The sequence below is a fragment of the Pseudorasbora parva genome, chromosome 25 (genome assembly GCF_024679245.1).
Source record: "Pseudorasbora parva isolate DD20220531a chromosome 25, ASM2467924v1, whole genome shotgun sequence".
NCBI lineage: Eukaryota > Metazoa > Chordata > Actinopteri > Cypriniformes > Gobionidae > Pseudorasbora > Pseudorasbora parva.
In genome coordinates, this window is record NC_090196.1 from 22,446,948 (window position 1) to 22,466,228 (window position 19,281).

The 19,281-nt window shown below is 36.2% G+C and overlaps 1 protein-coding gene across 6 annotated transcripts in view; it reads left to right on the forward strand.

Moving 5' to 3' along the window:
• nav2b (neuron navigator 2b) overlaps positions 1-19,281 on the forward strand; it is a 101,091-nt gene that overhangs the window by 11,872 nt on the left and 69,938 nt on the right. For 2 of the 6 annotated variants that reach the window (XM_067436918.1, XM_067436919.1), the window contains exons 1-6: positions 7,408-8,011; positions 14,112-14,229; positions 14,703-14,755; positions 16,218-16,290; positions 16,373-16,625; positions 18,987-19,055. In XM_067436918.1, coding sequence (XP_067293019.1) covers positions 7,781-8,011; positions 14,112-14,229; positions 14,703-14,755; positions 16,218-16,290; positions 16,373-16,625; positions 18,987-19,055 — 797 coding nt within the window. In that variant the 5' untranslated portion in view covers positions 7,408-7,780. Of the gene's footprint in view, positions 1-7,405; positions 8,012-14,111; positions 14,230-14,702; positions 14,756-16,217; positions 16,291-16,372; positions 16,626-18,986; positions 19,056-19,281 lie in introns of those variants that run through there. The other 4 variants (XM_067436922.1, XM_067436920.1, XM_067436923.1 and 1 more) reach the window with 4 other exon arrangements.

The window sequence follows — 19,281 nt, forward strand, 5'->3', positions numbered from 1 at the left end:
ATTCTGTCAATGTCGTTTTGAGTCCCAGATGTGACAGAGCATGTGATTAGTTGAATTCAGTGAACAAATACGACCTTTACTAACCGAGATACTTTTAACTCTGAACGTGAAATCTAGTTGATGAACGAATTGAATGAACTGGTACATGTTGTTTGTGAAGTTAACAATACTGATAGCAAACAGGTAGAGCTCGGCTCTTGTAGTTTGGCATATTTGCAGCAAAGAAAAACTGTACACTTTACCATTGTAATGAAAACAGTGATATAACGCAGGCTGAAATGATTAGAGTACATGTAAAAATAAAAATGATGTAAAAATAAAGTTATGTATAATTACAATATTGTTAAATACAATAATAATAATAACAACAACAATAATACATTGAATTATTAATTTTTTACATAATAGCTGTTATTTATAATCGTATTAATTTATTAATAATTAATCATTTATTGTATTAAATTGTTTAATGTAATAATAAAGTTATAAATTCTTTAATACTATTTTAATTATTTGAAGTAATAATAATTTATTATTTTAAATAATAATTTGTGATAAATAACCATTACTTCATTTTTTAAAAATAATAATAGTAATATTAATTATTTGAAATAATAAATAATTATTTATTATAATTTATATTATATATTATATTATAAATACAAATACAAATCTAGATTTTAATCATTTTAAATATGTAGTTATAATTTATATCATAGTAATCCTACTACTACTACTACTACTACTACTACTAATAATAATAATATATATATATATATATATATATATATATATATATATATAATCACAATAGTAATACATGGTTCATTACACAATTAATTTAATAAAATATTCATAATGAATATTGTTTTTCAAGGTTAATCTCTAATAAGTTCCAGTTTTTTTTTAAAGCTCATCACAGCAAGCAACCGATGTTTTCACAGATTTAACCTCCAGCTGCTAGCGTGGCTTGAGTGTATGCTAACAGGGTAATAAGCATTAGGCTAAGATGCTAATCTTGTATGATATGTCACTAAAGTCCTTATGCTATCAGCAGTTTGTGAATGTTGCTTATCACTGCTGGCTGCAGGCTGAGCAGGAGTTTGTGCTAGTGGTAAGAGGATTCAGAAGCAGGTGGTGTTTGGTGTAATGCTGTGACCTTCTGTGTTTGATTCTGAGCAAAACAACAGTTCATTTACTTTGGAAACACCTTGTTACAGCAGAGACTCATCATTTGTCCCTTTTTTTCATCTCCATTTGAACTGTTTTGTGAAAAAGAACATTTACGAAAAGTATCAGCAAAAGTATCTTGCTGAATGGCAATCCAAAGGATCAGTTGCTCATTTACTTCCCCACATTTAATTTGTGATTGAAATATATGTTTAAAGGGTATTTATTGCTTGAATTTCATGAACATTATATCACCACTGTTGACATTTGACATGAATGGCAGTGTGATTAGCTGTGATCCCTCAGAAGGTGTGATCTTTTTGTCACTGAGCCCAACATATAAGCCAGTAACAGGATTGTTTGCTGACTGAATCTAATCATTGGCTTGGAAAAGTGGAATAAACTGCATTGCCAAGAGTCCATCTGCTGCCACTCACAAACCTTGTGAAAGGAAATACATGGGGTGGAATAGTCCTCCATTATGACCCTGAGTTTACTAGGTCAAACTCTAGGTTTAACCCATGTTTGCTGGTGACCACATCTTTAAAATTCACTCATGTATTACAGGTCTGCATCCTGTACCTTTAAAATATCTACTTTTAGGAGAATAAAATACATTTCAGTAAGTAGTACATCTAAATATTGTAAAAAAAACAAAAAATTAAAAAAATAACCCTTTTCTATTTTAAAGTGTAATTAATTCCTGTGATGGAAAGCTTTTCAGCATCATTATTCCAGTCTTCAGTGTTTCATGATCCTTTAGAAATCATTCTAATATCCTGATATGCTGCTCAAGAAACATTTCTTGCAAATATTCTATGACTCTTTCTTACAATAAACATTTTAGCAATATTGAAAACAGTTGTGCTGCTTATAGGAACTGTATGTAAGAAATATATTTCAATTAATCATAAAATGGCCCTGATATGTCACTATGACATTAAGAAATCATGTTCATTTCAAATATGTATATCACTGACTGCAGTAGTCCGGTCAGGATTTTGTCATTTAAATGTTGTTGTTGCAGCCCTCAACCGATGTTGACATGTTATGTTTTGGCCTGAAGCTCCGCCCTCCACCTATCAACCAATCACAGAGTCAGTAGTGTTTCGGCATCCGGGTTGCCAGATCTGCTCTAGTTACCACAGCTACAGCTACAAACGTTCCTGCTGGATCCTGCAGCCTATCTGGCAACCTCGAGTCAGGGGGAGGGGGAGTGGTACTGTACCACTCTACAGTCATTTGAAAGTAATTGCAGTACCAGTTTTGGCCACAATCTTACATACACTTAAATGTAATATTTATAACAGTGCAGTTAAAATATAATTTTTGAATGTTTAAAAAAGTGTATGTTCTTTGGTCCCCTACAAAATATGGAAAAACTATTAACATTGGTATAGTAATCTCTTGAAATTAACCCACTATGTCTCTGAATAGGCACGTCTTTGAATAGGTTGAAACAGTAAATCTCCTGATAGTGTATCGCTATCTCTAGGTCTGCATCCTGTTTGCAGACGCTTGCCACTGTCAATGTGCAGCTGACATTTGGCCATGCACTCACAATTGCAGAATATGCCTGAATAGCCGTTGAGGACTGCATATATACTGCATAATGCAAAAATGTTGGAGAATGAATACTTTTAATAACATTAATAAAATGTGTTTGTGTGTGTGTGTGTGTGTTAAGCTGTACCTTAAAGGGCCTGTGTGGTTTTGGATTCGGACGTGTTTGTGTTTCGGTCAGCAAGAGTGTAGCTGATAGTAATGTGATTGTCCAGCACTGTGGAGATTTGCTGAAGTGGTGTGTCTGTTTCACATCCTGCACACACTTTTGTCTGATATGGTCCATTGATGCCCTCTGGTTGAAATTGTTCCAAAAATGTATTTTCGCGAGTGATGCCATAGAATAACCAGATTTTGGTTGGCCAAAGAACCTTCCATTGACCAGTTCTTAAAAGAACCATTTTGGCTTAGTGTGAACCTTTTTTCACTGTAAATAACCTTTTTTGCAATGGAACATTTTCATGGATGCTAAAGGTTATTCATCGATACTAGAATGAAAAATGTTATTAACCATAGCATAGTTGAATAACAAAGTTCAGTACATGGACATCACATACAGTGAGTCTCAAACACCATTATTTTATCCTTCATATGTAAATCTTGTTTGTGAAAAACACCACGAAAAAACAGGCAAATCTCAACATAACACAGAGTGGGATGCAATCGCTGGGATCATTAATATGTACGCCCCCAACATTTGCATATGCCAGCACATGTAAGGCCAATCTGCCAGGTATTGTGAATAAACAAGCGTCACTCGTGTATTTTGTGCTTTTTTTAAAAACTGGTTCCAACCTGTGACTCAAAAACGCAATTTGATCCGAGTGTGAGTTTTGTGATCCGTTGAACAACTAATCGATGCCATTAAAGAAAATGTATTTTTAAGAGTGCAGCATGGTGATAACTTACTAAGTTGTACACTGTTCCACTGCTAACAGGCTAATAACTAAACACAATAGGTTCAGCAGGTTCATTGTCCATCGTAAGACCAGCGTGATGTCGACCTGTCCTTACAGTTTAAGGTAACTCTGACCTAAGAAGTTACCTGGCACGGTCTGTCCGCAGAAACATATTGAGTGTGAAGTGGGCAGATGTCCACTTACAACACGTGACCATATGGAATAAGCTGCTTCTCTTGGGCTCTGTTTATAGGCTAACTTTGGTGAAAGAGTTGTTAATGAACTGGACTGTCAGCGTGAAATTACTCCCTGTGGTATGCACAGGCTTTCTCTGGTCTTGAAGAGAAAATATGATCATTTGCTGTTCCACAACCCAGTGAGCTGCCTACATGAGGAGCATTTTAAGCTTAATTTGGAGTTGTCCAGAAGGTGTTGCTTATGAAAAAAATAAAATAAAATAAATAAATATATATATATATATATATATATATATATATATATATATATATATATATATATATATATATATATATATATATATATATATTTCATAGAAATTGCGGAATTCATAGAGAAAGCAGAAGAAATTTGATTACAATCAGTCTTGAACCAGTATTGTTTTGGAATTAGTTACTATTTTATTTTCAGCATGGCTTTCAATTTAGTTGAATTAGTTTTTCTTCAGAAACTCTTGGGATTTTGTAGCCTGACGTGGTCATACTCAATTCTAGTCAGAATATGAGTCTGAAACTGCTCCATTGGGCTGTGATTATGAGGCGTGTTTCAACCAAACCAGGAAAGACATCAATTGGATAGAACTACAACCAATCAGAGCAACGAAGCGACGCATTGTCAAATGTCAACAGAGCTCAACTGCACTGTGTTGCCAAGTCCGCGTTTTTTTCCGCGGTTGTTTTCTATGTCCAAGGGTTGAAGCGACTATTATGTGATATATAGACCCACGAGTGCGAATTTTAGCAGGCAACCTTGCCAAAATAACACATTTTACCCCCAAACACCATTTTTCCCCCGGAGAACCCTGCGAGAAGCTATTGTTTAGGGCTAGTAGTTGGCGGATTTTGTTGTAAAAACTTGGCAACCCTGTCTGCACACGCGCTGGAATCATAGACGGCTGGAATAAACGATCTTTGCCGGCGTTGTAAAAAAATAAAATAATTTATTGATACACAGAGTACTTACCCAACATGATCATCATCTTTGAGAGAAATTATGAAGGTGAATGCATATACAAACAAGCTCTCCGTTTAGGATTCGAGTAAATATAATCCAAGCTCCTTTGATTACATGCATGTTTACGTTACTGTTTATCATCTGTCCATCATCGTCTAAAGCCCGCCCTGATGATTTCATTGGTCCGAACAGAGCAAACTGCCCGACCTAAAAATGTTGTGGGTGGGGCTAAGTTCGGCTGGCATCCAGGCTAGGGATTTTGTGACGTTTACACAAAATCCCAAGAGACCCTCTCCAGTTCAGTGACACATGAAACAAATTCTGTACTGTAATGTCAAAGTCATGCAAAGTTCAACATTCAGTCTGAACATGCAAAGTCTCACATGCCCAGATCTAGTATATAGGCCTACTTTATAATCAAACTATCAACAGTGAATTACTTCATCTGTCGACATGATGCCTGTGGGTGAACATGTACACGAGTGCGAGCACGAACAATAAGTTGCTGGCTGCAGTTCACTTAACGGCCAACGTGCTAATTACATATAGCCCTTTTTAAGGACTTTTAATTTAAAAAAATGAAATGTGGATCAAATAGATTGGGCGTGTAATACTGCTCTAGATTGTTGCCATCTAAAAGCAGTTTGCCTTCAGAGAGTATTCTTGTGGTTTCAGTGATCAAATCCAGTTTAACAACATGGGTCTGTAAAACTGATGCCATGCTGCGTGTTGGGATTGCACGTGTGTTTACCAGAGCCTGAACCTAGCAACCTGCACCTACCACCCACCAATCCTGTGGTAGGTTTATTACTGTGTCCTCTGCTTGATTCCCAGTGCTGTTTTAATGATCTGAAATTGGTATAATGAGAATCCCAACACGCCAACATTGGTGCAAAAATATCTGTTTGTTTAACCGCTGGAAGACGAGTGGAGGGTTTGGTGGTTGAGTAATCACAAAATTTGACTCTTTTTGCACCTGTTGAGATAAACAGAGCAATGAAAATGGGTATCTCAAGTTCATAAGAAAACATTGGCTAACACATCTCTGTTTCGGTGGTAGGTAATGTTTCAGTTTTTCAGATCCGTGTTAGACTGGCCTTATCTCCAGTTGTGCACAGTCAGTATAGTTTGGGAGTCAGTGGACAGTGGATCTCACTCTCAGAGGAAACAATGCATCAGTGCCAGGCTTCAGAGAGGCAATGGGTTTCACTCGTCTCCACAGGGATTATTGGGTTCAATCTGTAGACACACAAATCTGCTGCTCCAACAGAATTTCATCCTCCCAAAGCCTCGGCTCGGGCTGCGTGAATAACCAAACACTCCCTCTCTCAGCATGCTGTTAGAAACGCAACCGGGCATGGGAATTCAGAGACTTCCGAAAAGCAGGGCGAATGAGACCTAACATTTCAATCATGGTAAAACCGCATACAAAATTTGAACTGCAAGAAAAATACTTAGGCTTCAAGGCAGTTTTGGTCTTTTACTGATCTTAATAAAGCGATGTTTTTGGCACTACGTAAATTGCATTGTTGAGATGACAACAAGAACAAACAATTATTTACCATTTTTCCTCAATTACTTGTATTGTAGTTAGTTATAATCGCACAGCCATATTGTTAAAAATAATAATTGTAGCAGAATTTTAGTGAGAGGGGTTTCCAAATTGGGGTCGCTTGAAGTTCTGATTTTTTTTTTAATTATCATAATTATTTATTATAATAAATATTTGGTTTTGTATATCTTTATATATATATATATATATATATATATATATATATATATATATATATATATATATATATATATATATATATATATATATATATATATATATATATATATATATATATATGCTTGCGTGCGTGTGTGTGTGTGTGTGTGTGTGTGTGTGTATATAAATATATATAATAGTAAAAATTCTAACTATTTGTACATATTTTATAATAATTATATTTGCTTTAAAAACGTTTTTTTTTAAATTATTTAAATATTACAAAAATATATGTAATTACTTTTAAAAATATTACCTTTGAAAATCATGACATTAATCACAATTATTTTATTGATTTACTGATGTATTTTATTGATAGTTGGTAGAAAAAATATGCATTGTCAAATCAATATTTTCCAGATATTCTTGTATTTTCCAAATTTATAATATTTTTATTTCCCCACAGTATAAATGGGTCTATGTAGATGCCTTTAATATTTTGAAAAATTATATTTCAAGGTCTGTGGCATAAAAAAAGTTTTAAAAGCTGTAAACTAACGCAAGACTTTTCTTCTTTGCTTGCTAATTGTCCGTTTTTCTGGTGCATTGGCGAGAAGGGTGACATTATGGCTGATTAGGCTGTCTCCCTGGGGTGTTAGCGTTGCGTTTTCCCATAAGACACATCTGCTGTCTTGCTAATGGCTTGTTAATCCTTCTCAAGCTTGAGAGTCATGCCTTGCTGCCACTGCATCTGGAGGCTGGTTACACTTCCATGTACAAACTGTAGGTTTCTTCTGCTCTGACAACAAATTGCATCCTGCCGTCCGTCCCACTTATCTGTGATTTCTGCCTGCCAGAGAGTGTCCGCTTCTCAGCAGCGGCTGCGCTGGGCTATATTGGGCGACTCCTCGCTGCTGTGGAACTAGGAGCAGGTGGCGGGCGGAGTCCAGAACTTAAGTCGAATATGGAGTACAGCTTCATTGGACGAGAAGAACATTGAAGATGCTGATGACGGGGAAGGATTTGGCTGATTGTCATGGGAAAATCACATTATTAGAAGGTTTAGCAAGACGTCTGTGTGCTGCCAAGCTTTCCAGTGCTGCATGAATGTAAGTTTGTGGACACACTTCCCACTGCATTGCTCCAGCTGTTAAGTCAGCGTGTGCGGTTGCTCCGAGCCTTGTGCCTCTGCAACCAGACAACTTTGTGCCAACGTGTGCGTGGTTGAATGTAAAAGGATAAGAAGATGCCTGCTATTCTAGTCGCCTCCAAGATGAAGTCGGGATTGCCCAAACCTGTGCATGGTACCGCGCTACCCATTCCAGCTAGAGTGGCGACCCAACAGAATGGACCTCTGAAGCCCATGCAGCCCAGCCTCATCCCCTTGAAGGCTCCCGTCTCCAGACAGCAAAGTCAAGGCACTGCGACTATACAGAAAAAGTTCCAGAATGCCAAAGAAACATCAGGAGACCCTCAGGTTGGAACACTGATACTTCATTTGTGTGTGGCTTTGTGGTTGCATTGATTCTTGTTCTAATAGATGATATTCCTTTTATAGATAGTTTGATTCCACACAGACAATTTTATACTTATAGTTAAAAAAAGTAATAACTTGTGCATTGACCACTCGGTCGATTAGTTGTTTCTCATTTCATCTTTATAGTACATCCTTTTTAGATCGTCTTGCATCCTTTAAAAGACCCAATCAAAAATATCACAGACTACAACAGGGTGATTTTTTTTTTTTTGTAATTTTTTGTTGTTGACAATTAAGACTGTTTCTTGGAATGTGACTTGATATAGCACAATTACAACTTTGTTTCCCATAATGGCAACATTATATCTCACAATTGCGACTTGTCTCATACTTGAGTTGTGACTATCTTGCAATATGAATTTTCTTGTAATTGCATCTATATTTCGCAAAATAACGCTATGACTTTTTGTCTTGTAAGGGGTACTTTATATATTAAAATTACAACTTTCGTGTAACGTTTCTAACAATTAATCTAACAATTGTGACCTTTTTTATACTTGTGAGTATATCTTGTAGTGTAACTTTATATCTCAAAATTACGTCTGTTTCTTGTAATTGCTACTTTAGATCTGACATTTGCAACTGTTTCTCATGCTTGCGACTTTATATCTTCTCAAAACTACGACTTTTTCTCGTAATTGCAACTTTAAATCGCACAATTACAACTTTGTTTCTTGTAATTGCAACTTTGTATCTCAAAACAACAAATTTCTTGTTACTTTTTATCTCATAATTGGGACTGTTTCTTATATTTGCAACTTTATATCGCAACTACGACTTTTGTTTCTTGTAATTGGAACATTTTCTCAACTGTGACTTTAAATCTCTCTCACAGTGTGAGTATATCACACAATGACTTGTTTATCATAATTGCAACTTTGTTTTTTCTTGTAAATGCTACTATATATCTCAAAACTACAACTTTCTTGTAACTTTTTATCTCATAATTGGGACTGTTTCTTATATTTACAACTTTCTATCTTGCAATCTGACTTAATATCTCAGAATTATGACTAATAATTCTTGTAATTGCTACTTTAGAGCAGACATTTGAGACTTTCACATTTTCAAGTTTTTTTTATCTTGCGGTGTGACAATTTCTCACAACTGCGACTTTGTCGTAATTGCTACTTTTCTGTAGATTTGACGTTTGTGACTGTTTCTCATAATTGGGATTTGCGACTTTTTATCTTGCAATGTGATTTTATATTTTGCAACTATAACTTTGTTTCTCGTAATTGCAGCATTAGATCTCACAATTGTCACTTTAAGAGATTTACTAATTACAAAAAAAAAAAAACGCAACAAAATGAAAAAACAGACACAGTCGAATAATTTACATAATGACCAACGCAATCTACCAGTTGGGGTCTGGTTTAAGACATGCTTTTTTGGGGCGGTGAATGTTGGTTAATACTCTCCCATAAATTTTGCATCTAAAAGGGAAACTCCTACAAATATACATTAAGGTCAGCCGCACAAATAACGGTCCATGCCTCTTCAGCGCAAATTTTTCACTTTAGTAAATCCTGAAAGTAGTCTTTTTTTTTTAAAGAGGGTTTACGCTGGGGCATGCTGTTAGTATTTCTGGCCCTAAATCTGCTCACATTGTGATAAAAAAAAAAAAAAGTATTATATCACAATGACATTTTATATATCTCATAATATAACTTCATACAAAAACATTTATTATTTTAGTCTATGGTGGAAACAGGCTTCCATGCAAGGTGCTTATTGTTTTTTGGGATATTAATGAACAGGAAAAAAACATGTAATTTTTTCTGCAAAATGTTTTTGTTTGTCCAAACCATGCAGAGTAATGCTTGTCTATGCGTTGTGCCCAAATTCCACCATGACTTGACCTACAACAACTGTAGGGATGGTATTCATGTCTTCAAAGCAGTTTCTCTCTGGCCACATTACCACCATTGTGACTGACTACTGTTTGTAGAGCTTCCCGCTGAAAGCTCATGTGTTTATACATTTACATGTTTATAATATTATGCTTTGTAAGAATAGATCCTGCTGACCTGGTCAAAGCAAATTGCCTATGAAAAGTCGCAATGCTCTTCCTTTGGTCCACGGCAGCGGTGTGTAAGTTGATGTCTATGTGTGTATGCATTCATGTGTTTATATAGCTTCATACGTTCAGTAGAGCTTTGAAGGCACCGAAGAGCCAAGTTCTTCATGTGGCGAGGTAGAATGAAAAGCTCAGCCAGTTGGCCTGTAATTACAGCGCACACGCACACATAGACACAGTCATGGAGGTTTTACTACAGTGCTCCATTAGTGGCGGTGAGCCGCACTGCAGGTGGGCATTTGGCCATATGGACGGGACGCCACACACACCAATCCCAGAGGCCAATAGTGGGCACTCTTTCGCAAACACTGGTACTAATATACTACTATGCCCTCACACTGCACCTCTGTCCCTCTTTGTTCTGGCCAGGAAGCTGGAAAATGCTTCACATTAAGTGTCGATGTAAGGATTAGGTTACCATTTCAGACACGGTTGACTGCCTTGTAAAACAACGTGACGATTGCCATTACTAGTTTGTTAAATATCTGCTTTTAATCTTGCGTTTGGAAATTATAGGAATTACCAAAAAATACAAGGAATGGAAAGTCCATTATATTTAAGTTTAGGGACCACTTTTTGCTCTCTAAATTGTCCTGCACAAATTGAATTGCTTGGGTTTTATTGAGCTGATCTTTAAAAACTTGATCTTGAACCTTAAATGTAGAAAAGCAATGTGGTATGTTTGCTATGTTTTATGAAAAGTGCTTTGGCGGTACCATAGTTTGGTGATGAACTTTGATTTGGTATTCATATTTCAATTTTGGTATTTACAAGTCTGTGATACTTTAAATGACATTAGCATGGTAAAAGTCCAAAAAAAAAAAAAGGTAATATAAGTTGGTACTACTATTTTTTTAATTATCTTGTTTTTAGAACTGTTAGTGTAGTCTACTATTTAAAAAAACGGTTTCAGTAATTGAAATAAAGCTTAAATAATAAATATAAATATTAGAAAAGAACCTTCAACATAAATTTAAATGAAAATTGTTTCCTTGGCTGAACTGAAATAAGTCTAAACAAAAAACTAAAAGTAGTTAAATAATTTTTGTATTACAAACAAATAAAAATGACTGAAGCATATAACAAAATGACTAAACTAAACTATTAGAAAAGCTGTCAAAATATTAATAAATCATATATTAATAAATCGTATATAAATAATACTAAAATATCACTGGTTTTTAGTCCATTGACCATCATGCTATTAATCTTGAATCGTAACCCTCAAGTTTTGTTGAGATTGACTTGAGTTTGATTTATGATGTTTATTAACTGCTCATAAGCATAGAAAAAGTATTAACCTATATGTTTAAGTTATTAAAATGATTGTGGGGTCTTTTAGACAGCAAACAGAACACGATGGCTAAAGACTGATTTGTTTTAATGTTATTGCGTTGACCACGTAATGCTTTTTATGTTAACATGGAACCTGGTTACGCATACCTCTTCCCCTATGTTTTTATTATTCAGGATTATTATTCCCACATGCTGTCCACCGCAGCCTAGAGGTTTTGTTTACAGTGAAGGGGTGGAGCAGTTCTCCAGGCTCTGTGGGCAGAAATACAAACAGCCCCCTGCAGAACTCACAAGGAGTCTCTGTATTAAAACCAGCAGTGGCTCCAGTTTTAAATGGTCCATGCTTGGCTCTGATCTGCATGATGTGCAGTCACACCAGTTCTTTTGTACCATGTAGACCCATTTAGACATAACTAGACTAGCAAAAAACACCTACAGCCCTTCATTTCTGACCTCTGTACTACTGGTAGTCAGAGACTAGGGGCCTATTGAGACTGTGCTGCCTCCCAATGCTTACTTTTGTAGTTGCATGATGATAGTGGAAAGGCAACAGGCATGTTTGGAATTGCATAGGATTATATTACACAAACAGAATGTTTACCATAATACCATAAAACATACTCAGTTTTTGTATTATACAACCAGAACACACAACATTGGATACTGTATCACACAAGGCAATGTGCCTAACATGATGTACAGTATATACTCGCCTAAAGGATTATTAGGAACACCTGTTCAATTTCTCATTAATGCAATTATCTAATCAACCAATCACATGGCACATGTTTAAATGCATTTAGGGGTGTGGTCCCGGTCAAGACAATCTCTCCAAACTCCAAACTGACTCTCAGAATGGGAAAGAAAGGTGATTTAAGCAATTTTGAGCTTGGCATGGTTGTTGGTGCCAGAGCGGCCGGTCTGAGTATTTCACAATCTGCTCAGTTGCTGGGATTTTCACACACAACCATTTCTAGGATTTACAAAGAATGGTGTGAAAAGGGAAAAACATCCAGTATGCGGGAGTCCTGTGGGCGAAAATGCCTTGTTTATGCTAGAGGTCAGAGGAGATAAAGGCAGACTGATTCAAGCTGATAGAAGAGCAACTTTGTTACAACCAAGGTATGCAGCAACGCATTTGTGATGCCACAACACGCACAACCTTGAGGTGGATGGGCTACAACAGCAGAAGACACCACTACAAATAGGAAAAAGAGGTTACAATTTGCATAAGCTCACCAAAATTGGACAGTTGAAGACTGGAAAAATGTTGCCTGGTCGGATGAGTCTTGATTTCTGTTGAGACATTCGAATGTGAGTCAGAATTCGGCATAAACAGAATGAGAACATGGATCCATCATGCCTTGTTACCACTGTGCAGGCTGCTGGTGGTGGTGGTGTAATGGTGTGGGGGATGTTTTCTTGGCACACTTTAGGCCCCTTAGTGCCAATTGGGCATTGTTTAAATGCCACGGCCTATCTGAGCATTGTTTCTGACTATGTCCATTAGGGATGCCACAATACTCAATATAATTTTGACCCGTTCAGTACGGCATTCACGGTTCAGTATGCGCTTTTTAATTGTGGTTAATTTCGGTTTTGCATTTAATTCATTATTTATATTTCTCTTCGTTTGAAATATTTATCTCTGTTTATTTCGGCTCTGTTTGAGTGTGCCTGTGAGTCTACGCGCTGATATGAGCAAATATCCAGTCGCATGCACTAAAGTTAGGGGGTGTTTAGCTGCGTTTTAAAGCCTTGCCGGTTAAACATTTCATTTGCGTTTTACATGCGCTGAGCGCGCGTGCCTGTCAAACGTGATTACTGGACTAAGTAGTCTTACTGCACTAATACTGTCTAACACACACAAGGTTAACATATATAAACACAATCGGTTATGTCTAAAGTGAAAGTACAATCGCCTGTCTGTATGAGATGCGAGCAGGTTTTAGCACGCAGACTAGTGATTGTGAACGCTTGTCCTTAAAGGGACAGTTTACCTTTAAATTATAGAGGTATTAGAGGTATTAAAATAGACAAAGAAAAAAAAATCACTCACTGCTCTTAAATAAAGTAATAATAATACAGTAGCTTTCAATCAATGTATATTGCATATTGAAGATGTAGTTTTAATTGTAGCCTACATTTATTTTAGCCTACATATACTTAAATGCTGCTGTTCATCTCTAAACTGCCACTGTAAATATTTTAATATATTTATTTTATATTATACAATACACTAGGAATGTATACAAGGGTTTGTTATTTGAATAAATATTTTGAACACTTTTTATTTACACAATTTACACATTTGCTATTTTTAATCCACAAAATAATTGGATTAAAAATGGTCAATTAAATATGTTCCTAAAGATAGCAGACTACTCTTTAAATTCCCTATAAATTAATCACTTTTTGTGTTAATGTTTTAAATATAACATTATTAAAATAATTATATGTACAACCTGATATTCCAGACCCTTTTGATAGCTTGCTTAAATTAATTTTCTTGAAAATGTCCCTGTCTACACTATATATTTAAATGGTAGCTGATGGACCCCAATGTGACATTTGTCTTTCATCCATGTAAGCTCTAAACCAGGAGTTAGATGTTAAGTGCCTTTTCCTCATTCGGTCTCTCTCTATTTTTCTTTGGATGAATAGATTTATACAGATTGGGCCAACCACTACCTCGCCAAGTCCGGACACACACGTCTGATTAAAGACCTCCAACAGGATGTTGCCGATGGCGTTTTGTTGGCAGAAATCATTCAGGTTGTAGGTAAGATTAAATATATAAAAAAAATCATTTTCCATACTTCAACAAACCCCTCTTCTTCCTTCAGAAAAATTAATACATAAAACCTACAATTTTGCTCCACCGTACCAGTAAATCTAACCATAATGAGTAGGTAGAGGAGGAGGACTGGGGAAGAAACGGACACACACAAGTATCAAGAAAACTCACCACCTTTGTTATTTTGAATGTGTTCTGAAGCTGTTTTATGAGATCAGTTTCTGAAAAGGGCCAATTTGTGGATGGTTTATGAGGCTACAAACTGAGTTGTGAACATTTTATTAAGCCAAAATGTAATAAACGTGTGAAAGAGGAGGATACGCATTCCTATTCTCACTCCTATTACACATACAAAAGCCTGAAGACCACACCAAGTGGATGATGTGTTCATAAATCTAACTACCAGGCATAAAATGGTGTTACTTTAATTCTGTGCCTCTGGTTTTTTTCCAATTCAGCAAACGAGAAGATTGCCGATATCAACGGATTCCCAGAGAGTCGCTCTCAAATGGTAAGACTGGGTCGCTGAAGACCCTAAAATGTAATGATTGGCGAAACATTCATACATTTAAAGGAAGTGTATGGAAGATTGTGGCCAAAACTGGAACTGCAGGTGTATCCCCTCTCCCCCTCCCCCTGACTCGAGGTTGCCAGATAGGCTGCAGGATCCAGCAGGAACGTTTGTAGCTGCAGCTGTGGTAACTAGAGCAGATCTGGTAACCTGGATACAGAAACACTACTGATTTGTTATTGGTAGATAGGTGGAGGGTGGAGCTTCAGGCCAAAACACAACATGTCAACGTCAACATCAGTTGAGGGCTGCAACAACAACTTTTAAATTACAAAATCCTGACCGGACTACTGCTGTCAGTGATACAAGTATTTGAAATTAACATGATTTCTTAATGTTTAGTGACATATCAGGGCATATCATTTATTACATACAGTTCCTTTAAAGGTAAAGTGTGTGTGTGTGTGTGTGTGTGTGTGTGTGTGTGTGTGTGTGTGTGTGTGTGTGTGTGTGTGTGTGTGTGTGTGTGTGTGTGTGTGTGTGTGTGTGTGTGTGTGTGTGTGCGTGTGTGTGCGTGTGTGTGTGCGTGTGTGTGCGTGTGTGTGCGTGTGTGTGCGTGTGTGTGTGTGTGTGTGTGTGTGTCCGATTATTAACCTTTCTTTTTTCATTTCTGACTTAACAGTTCTGTTATTTCTAATATTATTTTTAATATTTTCCCTTTTTTAGTATTTATTAAGACTTTGAATTACCTTTTTATTTTAAAATGTTTTTATTTGAATTTTAGTAATATTTTTAGTAACTTTGTGCTTTTGTAATTAATATTATTAAAAAAATGTTTTTTATTTTTCTATTTAGGTTAAATTTATTTTCATTTAACTTTTAGTTTTTTTTTATTTATTTTTAATTTTTTTATTTTATTATTGTAGCATTTCAACTTATTTAAGTTAGTTGCTAAAACAACATTTAAAAAGTAGTCCATACGGAATGTGCTCAAATAGTATTTTGACTTCTCAAATAAGGTTTTGTTTGTGGAACACACAAAATTGACGTGCCAATTTATTGACAATTTTCTATTTAAGTCAAATATGCATGACTGTAAATGATGGTGAGAATATTATAACAGAATTTTAATTTTTGGTAAACTGTCCCTTTAAGAAAGAACTTCAGGGATGACAATAGCAGGTCTTGTTGACCTTAAAATCCTGGTGGTAACCAGCATGCTGTAGTCTGTCATCTCGCCAGTGGTCAGGATATACATTGTAATGTCACAGGAACACTGCAGGACGGACCCAAAGGGGTTGTAAACCACAAATCTACCCTATTGAGCACCATCTGTTTGGTTCTGTTTCTGTGTCTGTTTCTACACTGTGTGAGTGTAGTGTGCAAACCGGCTGTGGATCGGTCACCTAGGCTTGATTATTCAACAGCAAGATTTTGATGTATGTCTGTGTTCCTCTCTCAGATTGAGAACATTGATGCCTGTCTGAGCTTTCTGGCTGCTAAAGGAGTGAACATAAAGGGACTTTGTGCCGAAGGTGAGCGGACTCTTAACAAATGCTCATTAATATTTGAAATAAGATGTCAACAAGATTATTTTGTTTTTCTACCAAACCACAGAGATCCGCAATGGCAATCTGAAAGCCATTTTAGGCCTTTTCTTCATTCTGTCGCGCTTCAGGCAGCAGCAGCAGACTTTGAAACAGGCATCCAGCAATGTTCAGATGCTCCAGAACAACGAGGGCCACCGATGCGCCAGTCCTGCCCTGCTTCCTCACACTTCTCCCTGTAGCTCTCCCTCTCCTTCTCCTATCCAGCAACACTACACCTCCTCCACATGTGCACATAAAGCACAGACAAACCTGCAGTCCAGGTATTATTCTCCAACTCATCTCCTAGACAGCTTCTTCATTGACTGGCAACATATCAGCTAGATTGAAAGATTCCAAGCTTGATTGTTCCTTGCGCCCCCCGCAGCATTAGTCTGGATTCGTTTGCATTTATCTTGCGTCACCACAAATGTGCACGGCGCATGATTTTTTTATTAATTTGGGTCTATTATGTGCAGCTGAGAAAACAACACTTGAATTTACTGTATTTGCATCACATGAAGGTGGCTTTCTGCTGCTTGCAAACAGACTCTTTTGAGGAGACAGTGGATTGCCATTCATTTGCCACTGACCTGATTGCAGTTGCTAGTGATGGGCGTTTTCGAAACAAAGTTTCATTAAAGGGTTAGTTCACCCAAAAATGAAATTGATGTCATTAATGACTCACCCTAATGTCGTTCAACACCCGTTCGTTCAAATATAAATAAAAGATATTTTATATTTTATTCCCAGAGTATATGCAGTCTATGCACACTGTACTGTCCATGTCCAGAAAGGGAATAAAAACATCATCAAAGTCATCCATATGTGTCATCAGTTGGTTGATGTACATTACACGTTTACAGACAGGAGCCATCTTGAAAGTGAGCCATGAACGCTGTGCTTAGTGAGCTGGTCTTCTTTGTGAAATCTAATTACATGGACATTTTTATTTTTATTTATTTATTTTCTCTGTTGCGTTCAGTGCTTTTTTCCGAAAACAACGGACCATATGAGATTCCAGGTCACAATTCATCACTTAGCACAGCGTTCGTGGCTCGACTCGTCGAGACTTTTTTTCCAAGATGGCTCCAGTCTGTAAATGCGTAATGGACTGTCTTTATAAAGTATCTTCTTATTAAACTGTTTGTACACTTACAACGTTCTCAATGCTTCGGTTTGCATGTAGGGACCCTCATTATGCTACCATGTTGGTGTGAGGCTATTTTAAGCCTTGTTAGTGGTATTAACTAGCGATTTAATTTCACTTACTCTGTGCCCCATAGACAAGCGTTATAAGTGAATCTGTTTTTAGAGATAAAACTCTTTACATTCGATTTTCATGAAAACGCATCCCAGAGAACGATATACTCAGTAACCATCTGTTAATTACCCCTAGGTTCATTTCTCACCGGAGTTGGCTTGTTTAGCTGAGCCATCCATGGAGAAAAAAAAACAAGCTCTAAAAATTGACAATAGAAAACATATTATACAGATATTAGATGATTAATTAAGGGATATCAAGATCTAGTCCTATACAACAGACCAATAAAAATATTTGCAGTGGGTTTGTAAAAGGTGTTTTTATGCATGTTTTGTTGCATTTCCACTGTCCTGACCAGCTGTGGTCACCAGCATTGTGGTGTTTCGAACACTTGAAATAGTGAATCATTTTACGATACAATTGGTTCAATTGATTCAAAGCTTTCTCTCATCACTAGCACTTGCTATGCACAAATACACTGAGTGCTCACTTTTTCTCTCTCGAGTCCTATCCCAGGTAAATCATCAACACTATCATCCCTTACATGTGATTTATTGAACTAAATACATCGGCTAAAACGCATGCACTGGTTACTTTACTTCCTGAACAAGTAAGCACTCAAGTTCATGTTGCTTTTGGGAGTGCACCGGACTCAGGCCACCTTCAGGTAGTCTCGGATGACAGCTTTCACATTCCAATTCTTTCGATTTTTCATGCGAACTATGCTCCGTTCTGAACTAAACTAGTGTAAACAGTGTGAAAGCACCAATAGATGCCAACATATTACAGTTTGATTGTCAGATTTTTTTTTTTGTCAATTTTATCCCATTCAGTTTGTTAGTTTCAGATGCTCTTCTTTTTCATACTGCTCTTCTTTTTCTTCCTCCTGTACCTTTTTATGCCCTTAACATTTGCAATGATTAACCTTTCATTTTCATTTCATTAAGATCTGTTGTTTCCAGTGTTATGGTAGTATTATTTATACACTATTGTATTATTTATTAATATTTTGAGTGAGCTTTGATTTTAAGAATGTATTTTAATATTTTAATGTAAGTAATGTGGTTTTGTAAAATTATTATATTTTTCTCTCTTTAGCTTTAAATTAATTTTAATTCAATTTTAATGGATTAGTTTATCAATTTAACTTTTGTTTTAGTTAATTTCCAAGGCAACATTTTTTTTTTATTTAATCTTTTTAAGTTGTTAATTTAATATTAGTTATATTAGAAATGTTATTTTATTTCAGCTTTATTTCAATTAACAAACACATTTTTAATCATTTTTGTTTTTAGTTAACAATAACCACACTGGTTATTTCTCTATAACTCTTTTATTCATCTCTTTTTCTTTCTCTCTTGTTTTACTCTTGATCTTGAAGTCATCCATCAAAAGGCTCCGATCAGAAAAACGCTGTGAGACTCTCAGTTGCTCAGAAAAAGAACTCTAGGTCAGCTTTCCACATTTCTATGTCCACTCTTGAAAACATCACAATGTGCCATATTTACATATCCTTGTCCTCCTAGTAAATTACTACACAACAGCACCATCTACTGGTGATCTTGTGCTTGTACACAAACCTATCTTATTTCCTCAGGGCCAAAAAACATGTGAATCCCCTTCAATAGTCATTTTGTTCTCGATCATATGATCAGATGTGGACTTTAATATAAAAA